We start from the raw sequence: 15,053 nt of genomic DNA, 5'->3' as shown, positions 1-15,053 counted from the left end.
TGAGACTAGTAAAAATGAGCTGTTGGCATTTGAAAAAGAAAAAAAACAGCAGAAACTTTGGAACTAGAACAACACATTCCCTAACATTGCTGATCAGATTTCCAAAGCCACTTTTCGATCATTTGGCTATAAATCTTTCTTACTGTTCTTGTCAATAATCCCACTTACCATCCCTGCAAACTACATGTAGAATTAGGCACCTGTGCAGTAAGTGCTGATTAATCATAATTCATAAAATGAGAATACAAACATTTTCCATATACTTTACATGAATAGCATAAAAAAGGATGTTGGCTTTCCATGTGGGAGTCAGTGCTGTGTAAAAGATGACACGAGATGGAGGAGGATGAACTCTACAGCCTTTTGAGAAGTCTTTTTTGGTCGTCTCTTTTCTAGAATATCAAATAGAAGGAAACAGACTTGGGGAGACTTTGATCAGACACACCTGAGGGACTTCCAACCAAGGGACTGCTCAGAACTCTAGCTTGGCTCTTAATCAAGCTTGAAATGATCACCGCCACGGCGCTAATTGCATTAATTTGCTTTTCATCAGGCAGAATGGGGAAACAGAATAGCAAACTGGCCCCCGAAGTGATGGAGGACCTGGTGAAGAGCACAGAGTTTAATGAGCATGAACTCAAGCAGTGGTACAAAGGATTTCTCAAGGACTGTCCAAGCGGGAGACTGAATCTCGAGGAATTTCAGCAGCTCTATGTGAAGGTAAGTTGTTTTTCAACCTTTTTTTAATCTTCAGGCCGGAAAACATTGTCTTCCTCACATGTAGCTTTACATGGAATTATAACTCGAAGTAGCCAATTTGTTTCAACTCTGGTGGTTTTCCACCCAAAAAGAAAAATGGTCATTTTTAAAAATGCAAGGGGATGTGTTCTGTTCCAGACATAAGTCAAGCAATTTCTGAACAAGAAGAGTAATTGTTCAATCAAAACACCAAACAGTTCAGAGGATGATAGCATCTGGTAAAGCACAGTAAAAATCTCAGATAATAATAGCATTTGCTGATGATTATTGACAAGTGGCTAATCGCACCATTGTTTGGCTTGTTAAAGGTATCTGTACCTCTCTCAGTTATTGAGAAAGTATATGGGAGGGCTTTTGCACCCAGAAAGGTCCCCTTATTTGCAGGTACGAAAAATATACAGATCTCCACAGATTTGCATTTAGAAGAAAGTAGGGAGTTCTGGTATATATCAAGGTCTACCAGGATGGTCTTCTATCATTTTATCAAGGTCTAAAATATGGACTTTCCTCAGGATTTTGTGCTGTTTAGAAGTTAACATTCCCGTGGACATTAGATAAAACTGTTCTGTGTTAAGGTATAATTTGTACTGCAGTGGTATCGCTTCGGTTTATCTGAGTTTATCATTTGTATTTGTTCTAGATTTGGCATGATCTAAGACATTCCATTTTGTTTATACTTCGATAATGTGAGGCTCGTGGAAAAAAATGCATTGTTTCTCTTTTAACTTTTTCTGACTAAAATACCAAATAGATAATAGTGCTCTTATCATTCAAGTGCAGCAAGTATCAATTTGAGCAGTATGAACCATCCACATGCATATATGTGCATGGGATGATTATATAAAATATTAAACATTGCCATTCTCTCTTGAAGTTGAACATCTCATGGAGCCTTTGCTCCAGCAATTCCATCCTTGCATATGTACAAGAAGGAACATGTATAAGAATGCTTATAGCTGCACTGCTCACAAGAGCAAAACTGGGAAACAACCCAAACGCCCATCAAAGGGAGAGTGGAAAATAAACTGTGGTAGACTCACATGGCAGTCAAAACAGTTGAACTGCAGCAACACTGAAACATTAAGTGCAAAAAGTGAGTCTCAAAATACTTTAAATTAAACACAGATAAGATAAAAATATGTTTTATAGAACTACAAATAAAAGCAATAAAATCACATGAAAAAGAAAGCAAGAGAGTGATGAACACAGGATTCAAACTGCATCACCCACCCTGCAGTTATGATGGTTACATCCAGTGCATAAGAGGCAAGGGATGAGATGGAAGTTTAGCCACATGGTTAGATAGATGGATGGATTGTGTCAAAGTCTCAGCTATGGCTTTGGGTGCTCGGTTTGCAGGTGGTTATTGCATTAATAAAAGCTCGCTAATTCTGCATGGACCACTAATGAATGTCAAGAGTCCGTGATTATCATTAATCCAGTGCTGACCACCTGAGGGCTCAAGGTATCTATAACTATCTTTTTAAATGTGTGTAGAAACGTGCACAAAAAGTGGTATGTGTGCATGTTATAAGATTACTGTGACACTTCTAAGAATATCTGAGTAATTAGTTTTTAGTGTGTAGAGATCTTTTACATGGAAGCACTGAGAAATGCATTTACCGTTCAATGGATATAAATTGCTTTTGCCGAGAAGTGGGATGGTATGCATTTTCCTAGGTTTTTGTACAACTTTCTATGTACAAAACATAGTTTTGTACAACTCACCTGCCGATGCAGGGCACACGGGTTCGTGCCCCGGTCCAGGAAGATCCCACGTGCAGCTGAGCAGCTGGGCCCATGAGCCATGGCCGCTGAACCTGCGCGTCCGGAGCCTGTGCTCCACAACGGGAGAGGCCACAGCAGTGAGAGGCCCGCGTACCGCAAAACAAAATAAAATAAAAATAAAAATAAAAGCCAATTTCATATCAGTAAAAGCCATGCAAGCTGTCACTCTGTGTTTAAGAGAGCTCTATGTGCCATGTTTCTCACTATTTGTTCAAAGTGAGAGTGGTTTTGCCTTTGAAGAAATAGTTCAAATGCAGGAAAGGAAGTATTTTATTTACATGCTGGAAGTACTCAGCACTGAAAATAAAATCCACCTCAAGATAAGGGAGGGTGTGTGTGTAAACATCAAACATCCCTCAGTGTTTTATGGTACAACTGATGTGTATGTACCAATATCAACCCCTACTCCTACCTCCCCAACTCCACCCCAGAGTGGATTTTTTTTTTTTCCAGGATGGGGATATATAACTTTGTGGATGAAGTTTAGATTCTTGGCAGCCTCTTAACAGCCATATTTAAACTCAGCCTGTGCTCTTGTATCAAATAGTTAGAAAGTAGGCAAAGTCCTCCTCTCCTTCCAGAGTTGTCCAAGGACAAAATACAAAAGAGAATCACAGAGGAAATATGCCACATCCACAGGAAAAAAAAAAAAAGAAAGAAAGAAAGAAAGAAAGACAGGTCTGATAGGTTAGAAGGGAGAATAACAGAGAAAGATGTGGATTATGTAATAAGGCCCAGGAGAAGGGCTGAGAAGAAAAATCTTCCTTTAATGCAGCTTAAAAGTACAAATGTTCAGCAAGACACAGTCTTTGCCTTGGTGAATAGGCACTTTTCAGTAGTTCCTTCTATCTCAGTGTGGACGTTGAGACGTCCTGGAATCCAGCTGAGTGAGCAAAGCCACCGGTGGCCTCTGCCCTCCTGCCTGTGTGGTCAGCCTGACACATCTGCTGTCACTGACCTGATCCATTTTGGGCTCCGGGAGAGTCACCGCACTGTGTGGAGTCAGTTCTGATGAGGGTCTGGGGCGACAGGATAACGGGAGAGGCCCCCCCTGCAAGGCCACGGGCCACAAACCCTCAACTTCAGAAGGCTTTGTATCCAAAATATGAAGGAATTCCATTAAGTCTACATGTAAAACTGTCTCAAACTGAGGTTCAGAAAAATGAGGTAATTTGCCCAGTGCAGCAAAATGAGTGAAGTTCAGGACAGACATTAAAGCTGGGTATGCTGACTTGCACTGCAGCACACGGCCCTGCCTCGCGACCGGATTCCCCTGGCAGCTCCTCATCAACTTCCCTCCAAGCCCCGCCACCACACGGCTGCTGGAGTGGGATTTGAAAAGCACAGGTCTGGGCATGGACCTTCCTAGTTTGTTACAGGTGTTACCCAACCAGGCTCATTTGCCCAACACGCAGCAAGCCGTACGCTGAGATGCTGAGGTTTGTAGCAGAGAGTTTATTCCCAAGGCAGCCAAGCAAGGAGACAGGAGAAGAAGTCTCAGATCCACCTCCCTGAAGGCAAAAGGCTTGAGATATGTATGGGATAAAGAAGCAGGGTGGTCTTTGGCATGGGGAAAGGTGATGGGAGGTGGGGGAAAGGTGAGGTAATCGGCGTTCAGAGCAGGAGTATTGGGTTACATGCTTCTTCATGGGATGCGTGTTCAGGAATGGAGGCTCTTAGCATGGTCTGAGGGTGGAGTTTTTGGCCCTCTGGCATCAAAAGGTCATTCATCAGACAACTGTGCAGACCCAGTTTTAGGCTCAGTGGGTCCCATCCAGCTTTTGTCAGCTTTGACTAGACGGGCGTTGACTCCAGGTTTCTGGAAAACAGCTTAAGTGCCTGTTACTCTAGAGACCCATATGTCAGAGGCATTATTTATAAGGGTGGTTAAGAAGTCTTGTGATGTATTACCCAGCTACGTGAAGCTTGGAGGGTACGCAATTAAAGAAGGAAAAAAAAAAAAAGCAAGCTTAATCAGTAAAGGCAGGTTACAAGCAGAGGGGTTTTTAACAAGCTGTTCCCTTATCTGCTGTTCCATAAGTCAAGGATTTCTGTTAACCCTAGGGGGCACGGTTTCACAGGTTTCATTCTTCAGTCGTGTAGAGAATAGTCACCTCACTTAAATCAACATACGACCCAGTGGCTAAGACAGGGCCTGCCACAGAGCAAGCATCAGTGTTGGTGAGTGATTGTATTGAATGCTGGCTGTGTGTATCCTTCTCAGGAAGCCCCGTGGTGGAGGCATATAGAAATGACTAAAGGACAGTCCTGCCTGCTCGCCAGGATCTCACAGGCTAATTGGAGAGACACAGTTAACCACAGCACAGAGCAGAATGACATAAATGCTTGTTGGGGGGGCACGAGTGGAAAATAGAGGTTATTTCAAAACGGGATATTAAAGTAAGAAGTTAATGAGCGCAGTGATGAAAGGAAGACTTTTCTCCTAGCCTTTTAGAAGATAAAACGTCTCTGAGTAGATAGCTTTTACCTTTGATAAACTTGGTACCTGTGAAAGGTGCCCACCCACCCCCAAATTCATGTGTTGAAATTTTCGTCTCCAGCATGTCAGAATCTGACTGTATCTGGAGAGAGGGGCTTTCAAGAGGTAATTAAGCTAAAATGAGGTCATTAGTGTGGGTCCTAATCCAGTATGCCAGATGTCCTATAAGAAGAGGCAATTTGGACACAGACATATACAGAAGAAAGGCCATGTGAAGACACAGGGAAATGATGGTCATCTACAAATCAAAGAGAAGCCTCGGAAGAAACCAGTCTTACCAACACCTTGATCTTGGACTTCTACCCTTCAGACCTTTTATTGTTTAAACCACACAGTCTGTGGTGCTCTGTTATGGCAGCCCTGACAAACCCCAAACAGTACTCGTTCCTTCTCTGTTACAAACTTCTCATGGGCAAACCCAGAGCCCTCTGTATGTGGTATAAGCACGCCTTCTGTCAGGAATGTTCTAACACTCCTGGCACACACAGAGATGTCCACGTTACTGCAGATGTTTCATCGTCCCCAACCACAGAACTGCTGCTGAGAGGTTGGGGAGAGAGATTTTGCATTTTGTCACCAATAACCAAGTACCTGATTTTTTTCCCCCATGAGAATGTCCTGTTTCCAATAATTATAAGGATTGCCAAGTTGAGATCACAAGTTAAGATTGAGAGTTTGCAATTTGAACTGTATTTTCAGAGAATTTTTAAATTTAATCTTAAAAGAAAACCAACCCTGCGGAAGAGCAAGCAGTTGCATGAGGGAGCAAGTGTCCCTATCCCAGGTCCTCTTCCTTGGAAGGCTGATACCATGCCTGCTTCGTTCAGTCTCTGGGACATCAAAGCCAAAGAAACCAAGTAACAAACCAGGCAGAGTCCTGCAAAACGCTACATGCATTTTGATATTTGTTTGGAGTTCAACTTTGGGGATTGTTTTCATCAGGATCATTGGGTGGGTTCAGGTTGAGTTGAATAGGGAGTTTTAAAAGATCGTGGGATTTACAATCTGACAGCCCTGAGATTCAGTCCTAGCTGTGTTAACGTTTGCCAGACCTCTGCCTCTCTGAATCTATTTCCTTATCTAAGTGATGGAAATAGTAAGCCCTGTCCTATCACCTCAGTGGTGTCCTAAAGGAAAGAAGGGAAGTAAAAATGACTTACAGGGCTTCCCTGGTGGCGCAGTGGTTGAGAGTCCGCCCGCCGATGCGGGGGACGCGGGTTCGTGCCCCAGCCCGGGAGGATCCCACGTGCCGCGGAGCGGCTGGGCCCGTGAGCCATGGCCGCTGAGCCTGCGCGTCCGGAGCCTGTGCTCCGCAACGGGAGAGGCCACAACGGTGAGAGGCCTGCAAAAAAAAAAAGACTTACAACCTCTGACAAGACGTTTTTGCCATCATGATTGATGATCTGCTCATTTACTCTCAGAGAACCAAGGTAGAAAACAGCTTTTATTTCCATGCCAAAGGCAGTGGCGGCATAGAATGGTCTACAGAAGAAGAAGTGAGGCTCTACAGGGGTTCAGTAGAATGTGCCTGAATCAAACAGTGTGTCTACCATGCTTTCCAGGGTAACAGGACCCCCCGCGAGGCTACAGCAGCACCATTTCCTCCGTGGATTCTTAGACACTGAGCTCTGCGTCCTCTCCAGCACAAAGGCCTCTCCCAGATCCCCGCTACCACACAGGCGGGGCATGCCATTCCAGACCTTCTTTATTCGGTCCCGCCAACCACTTGGTGTCCTGTCTCTTATGTGTCTCCACCTGCTCAATCTCTACAGCGTATCATTTTGCAGGTGGAGAAAGAGATAACTTCTACCTCTTTAGAAAAAGGTAATTAAATGGCCAAAGATTGTTCTCCTAGGGTCTAGCCCGATTCTCCTGAGCCACTGCTTTTCCACCAAGCAAAAACCACTGTACCAAATTTTCTTCTCAAGAGTGTTAGGTGTTTGGCAACTGGAAGGTGTACCTGAGGCAGGTGGGAGGGCCCTCAAGTGCCCTTTGATCGTCCCTAATCCAACAGTTTGAATTTTAGTAAAACTTATTTGCATGTAACAAAAGAGTTCCTGCCGAGTCATTCCGTGTGTCCATCCAAGTGGCCATTTCCTGAAGAGCTTCTGTAATTTGGTTATCAGAAAATGCCCTTTCAGCTTCTCCTTCAAAGACTGGGTTTATTCATTCATTTAGTCATTCAAGACCCATTTCCTTTGTGCTTTCTGTAAGACAGACGCTGTCTTGAGTTTTGCCCTCGGTAAGCTAGAGCCTGATAGAACTGGAATATCATCTCGTTTTTTTGTATAATGCTCTTCACTTCATGAAACCGTGTTTATTTTTACAACAAAATGTAATTGGAATTCCATTCAATGAGAAATTTTCTAGGCCTAGAACATAGGAAATACAAATCTAGTCACCAAAATTCTATTGATACAACTACCCGGAGACGTGGATTAAAACAAAATAAAAATAAATTATATCATAGAATCAGGAGCACCTAAACATTTGATGGTTAAAGACATTGTAATAGAACAGGAAAGATTTTCTCGTTAATGAAGTATTATTACCTAATTCTCTATATGGCTTTATAATTTTACTCTCAAATTGCATTCTTATGTTTAAAAACCTACTATTAGGAGGAAAAGGCATACTTCCTGAAAGTTATATGAAAACACCTAATGAATGTAGGCTTTTAGGCATGTAGTCTTTGTTTTGTAGAATTATGAAATAAAATATGTGCGTCTAGTTTTGCCCTGTTTACTGCGTAACTTGGACAAGGGACTTTTTCTCTCTGATTCTCGATTCATCATCTGTGCAAATGAAAAACAATCAATCTCTGTCGATGGCTCTCAAACTTGAGTGGGTATCAAAATCACTTGGGCAGACTGCTCAGTCAGCAGGTTGCTGGGCCCCCTCCTCAGGATTGCTGTTCTACTAGGCCTAGGACAGAGCCCCAATGTCTGGATTCTTAATAAGACCTCAAAGATAGTTCTAATGGAGAAAATCCATGAATGACATTTTGAGAAACACTGGCCTAGAGCTTAACCTGGGAGTATCCTGGGATAGGCTTCCAGAGTTCTGTACACACTGAAATTATATGTATAATTTTGTATCTACACTCTCTTGGGATAACTTTCCTCAGGTCCATAAATGGTTCTTTGCAAGCTCCCAAAATGTTAAGAATCACTAAAGATACCTGTAGTCATTGGCAGGCCTAACATTCTAATTTCTGTGACCGTAGAGTTATTGGGTCTCAACTGACAGTAAGACAAATGGAGAAAATGTCCCTTCTAAACTAGACTTTCAAATAAACTTGACAGGCAAAAAAAGAACAAACGTTTCTGAACTGCACTTTGTGAAATTTGTTTTCAGTTTGTTGTGGGATGTCTTCCTGATTCATTCAAGGCCCATTAATTAAGCTGTATTTTGTCCAGAGCCCTGTGAAAATGCAAATGGAAAGACCCCAAGGGGATGAAATGAACCCCTGCTCGCCATTCATTTTCTCCTAAGCACCTGTGTGCCAGATTCTGTGAACACCCTGGGTCTACAGAGACCATCACAGATCCCTGCCTTCAGGTGGCTATGGTCTGGTGCCAACAAGAAGTCTATAGGTCAAGTGAATGGTATATACCATACACACACACACACACACACACACACACACACACACACACACACACACACATCTATAATACAGGGACCATTGTGATCAGAACCGTGAAAGACAGGGAAGGACATGGAGGCCCAGGGAGGGCTCATGGGGAAGGTGACATTGACGCTGACTCTCAAAGGAAGGGTGATTTGGACATGAGCTGTCAGTCTGTCTGGAAGCTCAAAAATCTCACTGACCAGAATCACAAGAGCTAGAATTAAAAACAGCTATTGTGTTTGAGAGCTCCTCTGCATAGTGTTGGCAGGAGGCCCACCAGAATGAACGTTTTAGGTTGAAACAAAAGTATCATGAAACAAAACAAAACAAACAAACAAACAAACCAAAGCCTCTTGGCAGACCTGCTGAGATAATCTGGAAAACCACCTGTTGAAGATAAAGCTCATACCCCCCAGGGCTCCTGCCTCGGGTCTCCTATCTGGTCTCTTCTTCTCTTCCCTCTCCCTCCCTTTCGACCCTTCTTTTGTCATCATTCTAAAAGTGCTTTAATCTGACCGTTAGCTCGCTTGATTCTCACCATGGCCAAGGAACCAGACTTTGGAGGTAGCATTTCCTTACTCCAAGCTGTATGGGTTGGGAAGTCAGGAGACTTGACCAGGGCTGCAGAGGGGCCAGCAGTTGGGCACCTGGCCCACCTTGCCAGCAGCATTTTTCCCCTCCTGCTCTTGTGCTTCCTGTGGCCTCTGTGTCACATGCAGGAACAGGCATCTGGGAGCTTCTCTGATCTGCTTTGCTGTGAAGCAGATGCATCAAAAGTTCTCTTGTTGCTCCATTTCAGCCATTCTTCTAGGACCAGCTCAAAAGCTTCTCCCTGGAAGAGCCTTCTTTGATCTCCTGACTCTCAAAGCCAGCAGAGTCTCTTTCTCCTCTGAGTTCCTAAGACTTTGGTTCCCCACTCCCCCTCACCTCTGTTAACAAGGACATTATAGGTTTGCAACACAATTCTGTAAGCTTTTCTCACCTCCTCTCTAGGTAGAGCCCTTCTTCATTCCCCAGAGCCTACACTGCTATTAGTGTTTTGCCAGAATACACTTAAATGGGATGTGGTTTAATCCGAAGGCTGGATGTGTGCCTGGCTCTGCCATACACTGGTCGTGTGAACTTGGGAAAGTCTTATGCTTAAAGGTTGTTAAATAAATCAGCAAACCACTCTGACCCTCAGATTCTTCATCTGTCAGATGGGGAGAATATTCTGAGCCCTGCTTCATCATGCTTGATCTTAGGCACCTGGGCATGGAAAGTCTTCCAGATGCCAAACAGCCCAGTCTCTTGGCTGTGGCATCAAGCGCTGGCTCCCCATCAAATATTTTATCCAAAGAAAACGTGACAGAGGTGACTATTATCGCTTCTCAACATCTGATTCAAATCAGTTTTGAAAATCATACGCTTGGCTCAAGAAAAGAGTTTTGGGTGATTGGTTTTCAGGGATTCAGATTCTGCTTATTCAGAAGAGGTAATTAGGAGTATGCCTTATTAAAAATTTGTTGGGCAGAGCTATATACAGAAGCATTTTAATTCCTTTGGGAAATAGACATTACATAAGATGCAAAATGTTATCCACATTGGGCTGGTGGAGACATTGCAATTTTTAGTGAGAACCTGGGAATTCATTTCCATTTGGAATGTTTGCCAACATGATCTAGGCTGCACTTCAAATTGAATGAATGTGGAAAACAAGAGCTGGGGTCTGAAATCTCAAGGAAGAGATGACAATAAAGTTACAGTTCTGGGAAAACAGTGTCCCATGTGAGGCCCCAAAGACATTTTATTACAGCGAGATTGTCTCAGGGAATAGCTAGCTACTACCCGCATGTCTTGCCTTAGAGAGAGCATTTATCCCAGCGGGGTGGAAGTGATAACCTTCTCCTGTCTCAACGGGTGTGAAATTATTTTGAATGGCTTCCACACCTTGGGATTTTGCTTTCCCATGATAGGGCAGGTGTCGGTTAGGGAGATATCAGTGGTCATTGCAGCCATGCCATCCAAAGGAATGCTCTTAGAGGATACCTCAACTTCTGTGTCCTCAGGATAAGGTTAGAAAGAGCACTTTAGAAGTCTCTCAGTCCACCCTGCCCCCATTTTACAAAAGAGGAAACAGATGCCCTGGAGCGGGAGGGATGTCTGAGAACCTGTTTCCTAATGGCTCCAATTAACATCCGAAAGGATGTGTCTCAACTCCAGCCTGATTAGGAGGTTTTAAAGCCAGAAGGACCTGCTCTCCAGTTAGCTGTTCTCTTCAGCTAATTATTAAAGGACAATACATATCTAATTGGAAATACAGGGTTGGACTTGAAGATTAAAAAAATCATATCTGGATCTCTTAATGTAAAGCTGTTTTACATTATTGGATTTTTCTGACCCTTTGAAAGGGTGATAGGGCTTGGATCGGGTATCATTGATCCACCTTGGTGGAAATCATTTCCTCCCCTCCTGTGGCCTATTTAGCACCTGCCGGAAGAAAGATCTCTGTCTTATTGATTATGCACTCCGGTGTCTCCACTTGGAATGTCATGGACCCTCATCTGTCTCTCTCCGAGGCTGTTATGGAGCTTAGCGTCCGCTCCTTGTGACAGTGATGATGTTGCTGTGAACTGTGTCCTGCACTGGGCTCTAAGACAGCTTCTCCCCTCGCAGATGCAATGTACTCCTGTCATCACAGTGGAGAGATTGGGGGGGGGGGAGGTGTGGTCAGCCACAAAATAGGCCTAAATCCGTCTACGAAATGCCCAAGGGCCTCCTTAGCTATATTAGGGGGAATCCTTTTGTAGATAATCATCCATAGTAGCTTCTAGCAGCCACCCACCTTCAACAAACACTACCCAGCAGTATCTATAACAAGTCTGTAGCCAAGACCTATGGTGGATGCAGAGTTTGAGTCAGACTCCCTCACTCCTTTAAAGAGCTTGCAGCCTAGTGGAACAATCCATGTAGATAGCTAAAAGATCATAGAGAAAGTGCTATCTGTCCCAAGGCTCGTGTAAATATTCTCACATAACGAGTTCCTATATAAATATCTTCACTGAAGGTTGCACAATGCCTTGAAATATAGGTTGGATTTGCAGCTGCAAGGTTGACACTCCTGAGAGGAGGGACAGCCGAAGCAAGGGTGCAGGGCAGGGAGGCAGGGGAAGGTGTGGGAAATAGCAAGCCACTGTGTTGGCTAAAATGTCGGATCACCAGAGAGGTATCAGGGGAAAAGTGAGGTTGGAGGTGTGAGTGGGCCCCAGTCACAGAGGGCCCAGACTGCCAGAAAAGCTCTGAAGTCCAGAATGTTGTAGACAAGGCAAAGAGATGGCTTCCTGCTGGGATTTGTTGGATGACCATGGAAATCCTGGTGACCTGGCATTGTCTTCCTCTTAAAACAGTACTAGGAAGGAAGAATTATTTTTCATTTCCCTTATAAATGGTCCCCGTGACTCAGTGGGTGAAGCTGCAGGAGCTCGCAGTGTGCCCTTGAACGAATGACTTACATCAAAGTCGACTGAGTTATTCATCAAGTATTTACCAGCTGTACTTTTTCTGTGCTGCACTAAACCCTGAGGGGAGCAGCAGGTAGGACAGCCGTGGAAGTTCCAGGCCATGTGGGAAGCTGCAGCCTTCCAAGCAGATAATTGCAGTGACAACCCAAGAGCTAAGTGAGGTTAGGGGTCAATCAGAGCTTTGAGAGCTCGGGGGAGGGGAAGGAAGAGAAAAGGCCGGGGAGGGGCTGGCGAGGCTTCCTGGGCAGGGGAACAGGGGGCTGTTCCTGGGGCTGAGGCCCCAGGAGAGACTTAGACAAAGAGGGTAAAAACGTTTTGCCTCCGCAGAGCTGGTGGTGACAGTAGATGGGCAAGGCCCCGATCTTGGAATGGTTGGCACCTCAATTTTCCTTCCCGTAGTCTTTCGGCCCGGGCAGCCTCTCTACCTCCCCACCCTAGCAGTAGAGGCTGACCCCAGCCCACAAGACTAGTCCTGTCCTGTTGTCCTGGCCCCGTTTCCAGCCAGAGCTGCCTGCTCTGAGCCCTCCACTCGCTGAGAAAGACGCGGATTAGTCAAAACTTTTGGGGTGAAAACAATGACCCCGGGTGATCCGGGAAGACCAGCTGGGTCTTGGCTGTTACAGGCAGTATCCGTGTCGTCACACCCCGCAGCCACATCTTCTGTAGCTGAAATCCCTTCTCTCTGAAGTAAAGACGCACACTCAGTGTGTTCTGACTTGAAATGAAAAACAGATGGGTTGTTTTATCAGGGCAGTTCAGAGCGTGTTCAGGGCAAAGTGCGAGATGGAGGTGGTCCTGTGTTTTTTTTTAAATAAATTTATTTATTTGTTTGTTTTTGTTTCGTATTTTTGGCTGCATTGGGTCTTGGTTGCTGCATGCGGGCTTTCTTCAGTTGCGGCGAGCGGGGGCTGCTCTTCATTGCGGTGCGCGGGCTTCTCATTGCGGTGGCTTCTCTTGTTGCAGAGCACGGGCTCTAGGTGCGCGGGCTTCAGTAGTTGTGGCATGTGGGCTCAGTAGTTGTGGCTCGCGGGCTCGAGAGCGCAGCCTCAGTACTTGTGGCGCACGGGCTTGGTGGCTCTGCGGCATGTGGGATCTTCCCGGGCCAGGGACTGAACCCGTTTTCCCCTGCGTTGGCAGGCGGATTCTTAACCACTGGGCCACCAGGGAAGCCCCGTGTACGTATTTTTTACTAAAGGCCATAAAGATGTGAGCTGAAGTTATGTATGTTATCATGTGGGGCTTGGATCCCTCCCTCTATCAGAGACACAGAGAGCAGCTTAGAACATGTATTAAGTAAGAGCTGAAAAGGCAGCTGCTTTTGTGGAAGGAACGGCCCTGGAGCTGACTCTGCAGTTTGAACCCAGGGTCTGCCCCTAAGAGCTGCGAGTTCTTGGACGAGGTCCTCCACTTCCCTTACCTTCAGCTTCCGCCGCTGTTAGATCATCGTTCATATCTACCTTACAAGTGCCTCTGCTGAAGGTGCCCGATTAATACTCAAGGTCACTTTCATTATTACTGGGGCCCCGGGGACTGATGAGAAGAGTGCAGGGGTGAGGAAGCTGGCCTCTGCGTGCCAGAGAGATCCTTCTCGGCTTCCATCCTGTGAGCCAGTCTTCCCCAGCGCGCCCTGCCGGCTGCCAAGGCATCCTGCCCCTGCGGAGAAAGAGGGGGAAAGGGGGAAGAGAAGAGATTGTCCCCGGGCGCGGGTGCCAGCGGGAATTCTCCCAGCGGCTGGGGAGGGAAGCCGGCAGACGGGAAATTCTCCCCTCCCTGCGCTTCTCTGCTGCAGACAGTAACAGCCTCGGAGGTGTTACACTGACTCCAGAGCGGAGCTCTTGGAGAAGAGCATATGCGACCCCCTGGACCAGGCACCCAGGTGGGGTGTTTGGGGGGCGTGTGTACAGCCCCCTCTGAGGGCTGAACTGCAGGAGGAGGATCCCGTTTGAGACAAAGCATACTCACACTAGATATTGAGGTCGGTGTCAGGGACGGTTTCTGTTGTCCCTGAGCAAATCCACACACTTACTCTCTGCTCCAGGGGACTGTCACACCCTGGAGGTGAGTAGAGAAGGGGCATGTTGTCATTACAACAAAAAAATGCAGTAGAAACCAGGCACTTACGTCCTTTCTAGAAAAAAAATCAAAGTGTGACTAGATGCATAGATGAACGATGGATGGGTGACAATAGCCAACATTAATTGAATGCTTATCGAGTGTCAGGTACTGTTCCAAACACAGCATTTTGCGTCTATTAACTCGTTTGATCCTCACGAGGGTGTATGAAGTAGACATTATTATTCCTCGCATTTTACAAAGGAGGAAAGTGAGGCACGAAATGGGTGATAACTCCCCCAGGGTCACCTGACAGTCACACCCAGGCCGTTGGGCTCCATCGCCAGTGCTCTTTACTAGGTAGATGGATCCCTGATGGAAATCTCAGGAGACCTGATCCCTACTAAGAAGGGTAGTTTGTATAGTTCACCTCCCTATGGTCTTTAATTGAAAACATTCGAATAAACAACTAATGTGGTTCCAGATGACTTCTAGGCGGAGTGAAGACAGGTAGAAAAGGGAGCAAGGAGTCCAGGGGCCTGTTGGACGGAGGCAAGTTCTTCAGTCTCCGAGTCTGAGTTTCCTTGTCAGACAAGGGAAAAGGCCAGGGCACTTGTGAAGGCCAGCGTGGCAGAGAGTCTGACGGTGCCTGCATGTCCGGTGCGAGAGCTCCTTTTCAGCAGTGTCGGAGTCGGGTCGGTGGAAAACCAGGGAGGGCCGACTATGTATACAAAGGTGGAGGAGCCCACCCGACACGAGGAGTCACAGCTTCCTTCCCAAGCCGACTTAATGACTACGAATTATGGGACTGTGCTGCCCA

General features: G+C 45.6%; 1 protein-coding gene across 1 annotated transcript in view; it reads left to right on the top strand.

Moving 5' to 3' along the window:
• VSNL1 (visinin like 1) overlaps window positions 1–15,053 on the top strand; it is a 106,477-nt gene that overhangs the window by 40,201 nt on the left and 51,223 nt on the right. The window contains exon 2 of the mRNA XM_059078601.2: window positions 554–720. Coding sequence (XP_058934584.1) covers window positions 559–720 — 162 coding nt within the window. The 5' untranslated portion in view covers window positions 554–558. The remainder of the gene's footprint in view (window positions 1–553; window positions 721–15,053) is intronic.

This window comes from Kogia breviceps, chromosome 11 (assembly GCF_026419965.1).
Source record: "Kogia breviceps isolate mKogBre1 chromosome 11, mKogBre1 haplotype 1, whole genome shotgun sequence".
NCBI lineage: Eukaryota > Metazoa > Chordata > Mammalia > Artiodactyla > Physeteridae > Kogia > Kogia breviceps.
The sequence above is the reverse complement of the archived record's forward strand: the minus strand, read 5'-3'. Positions and strand labels throughout refer to the sequence as shown.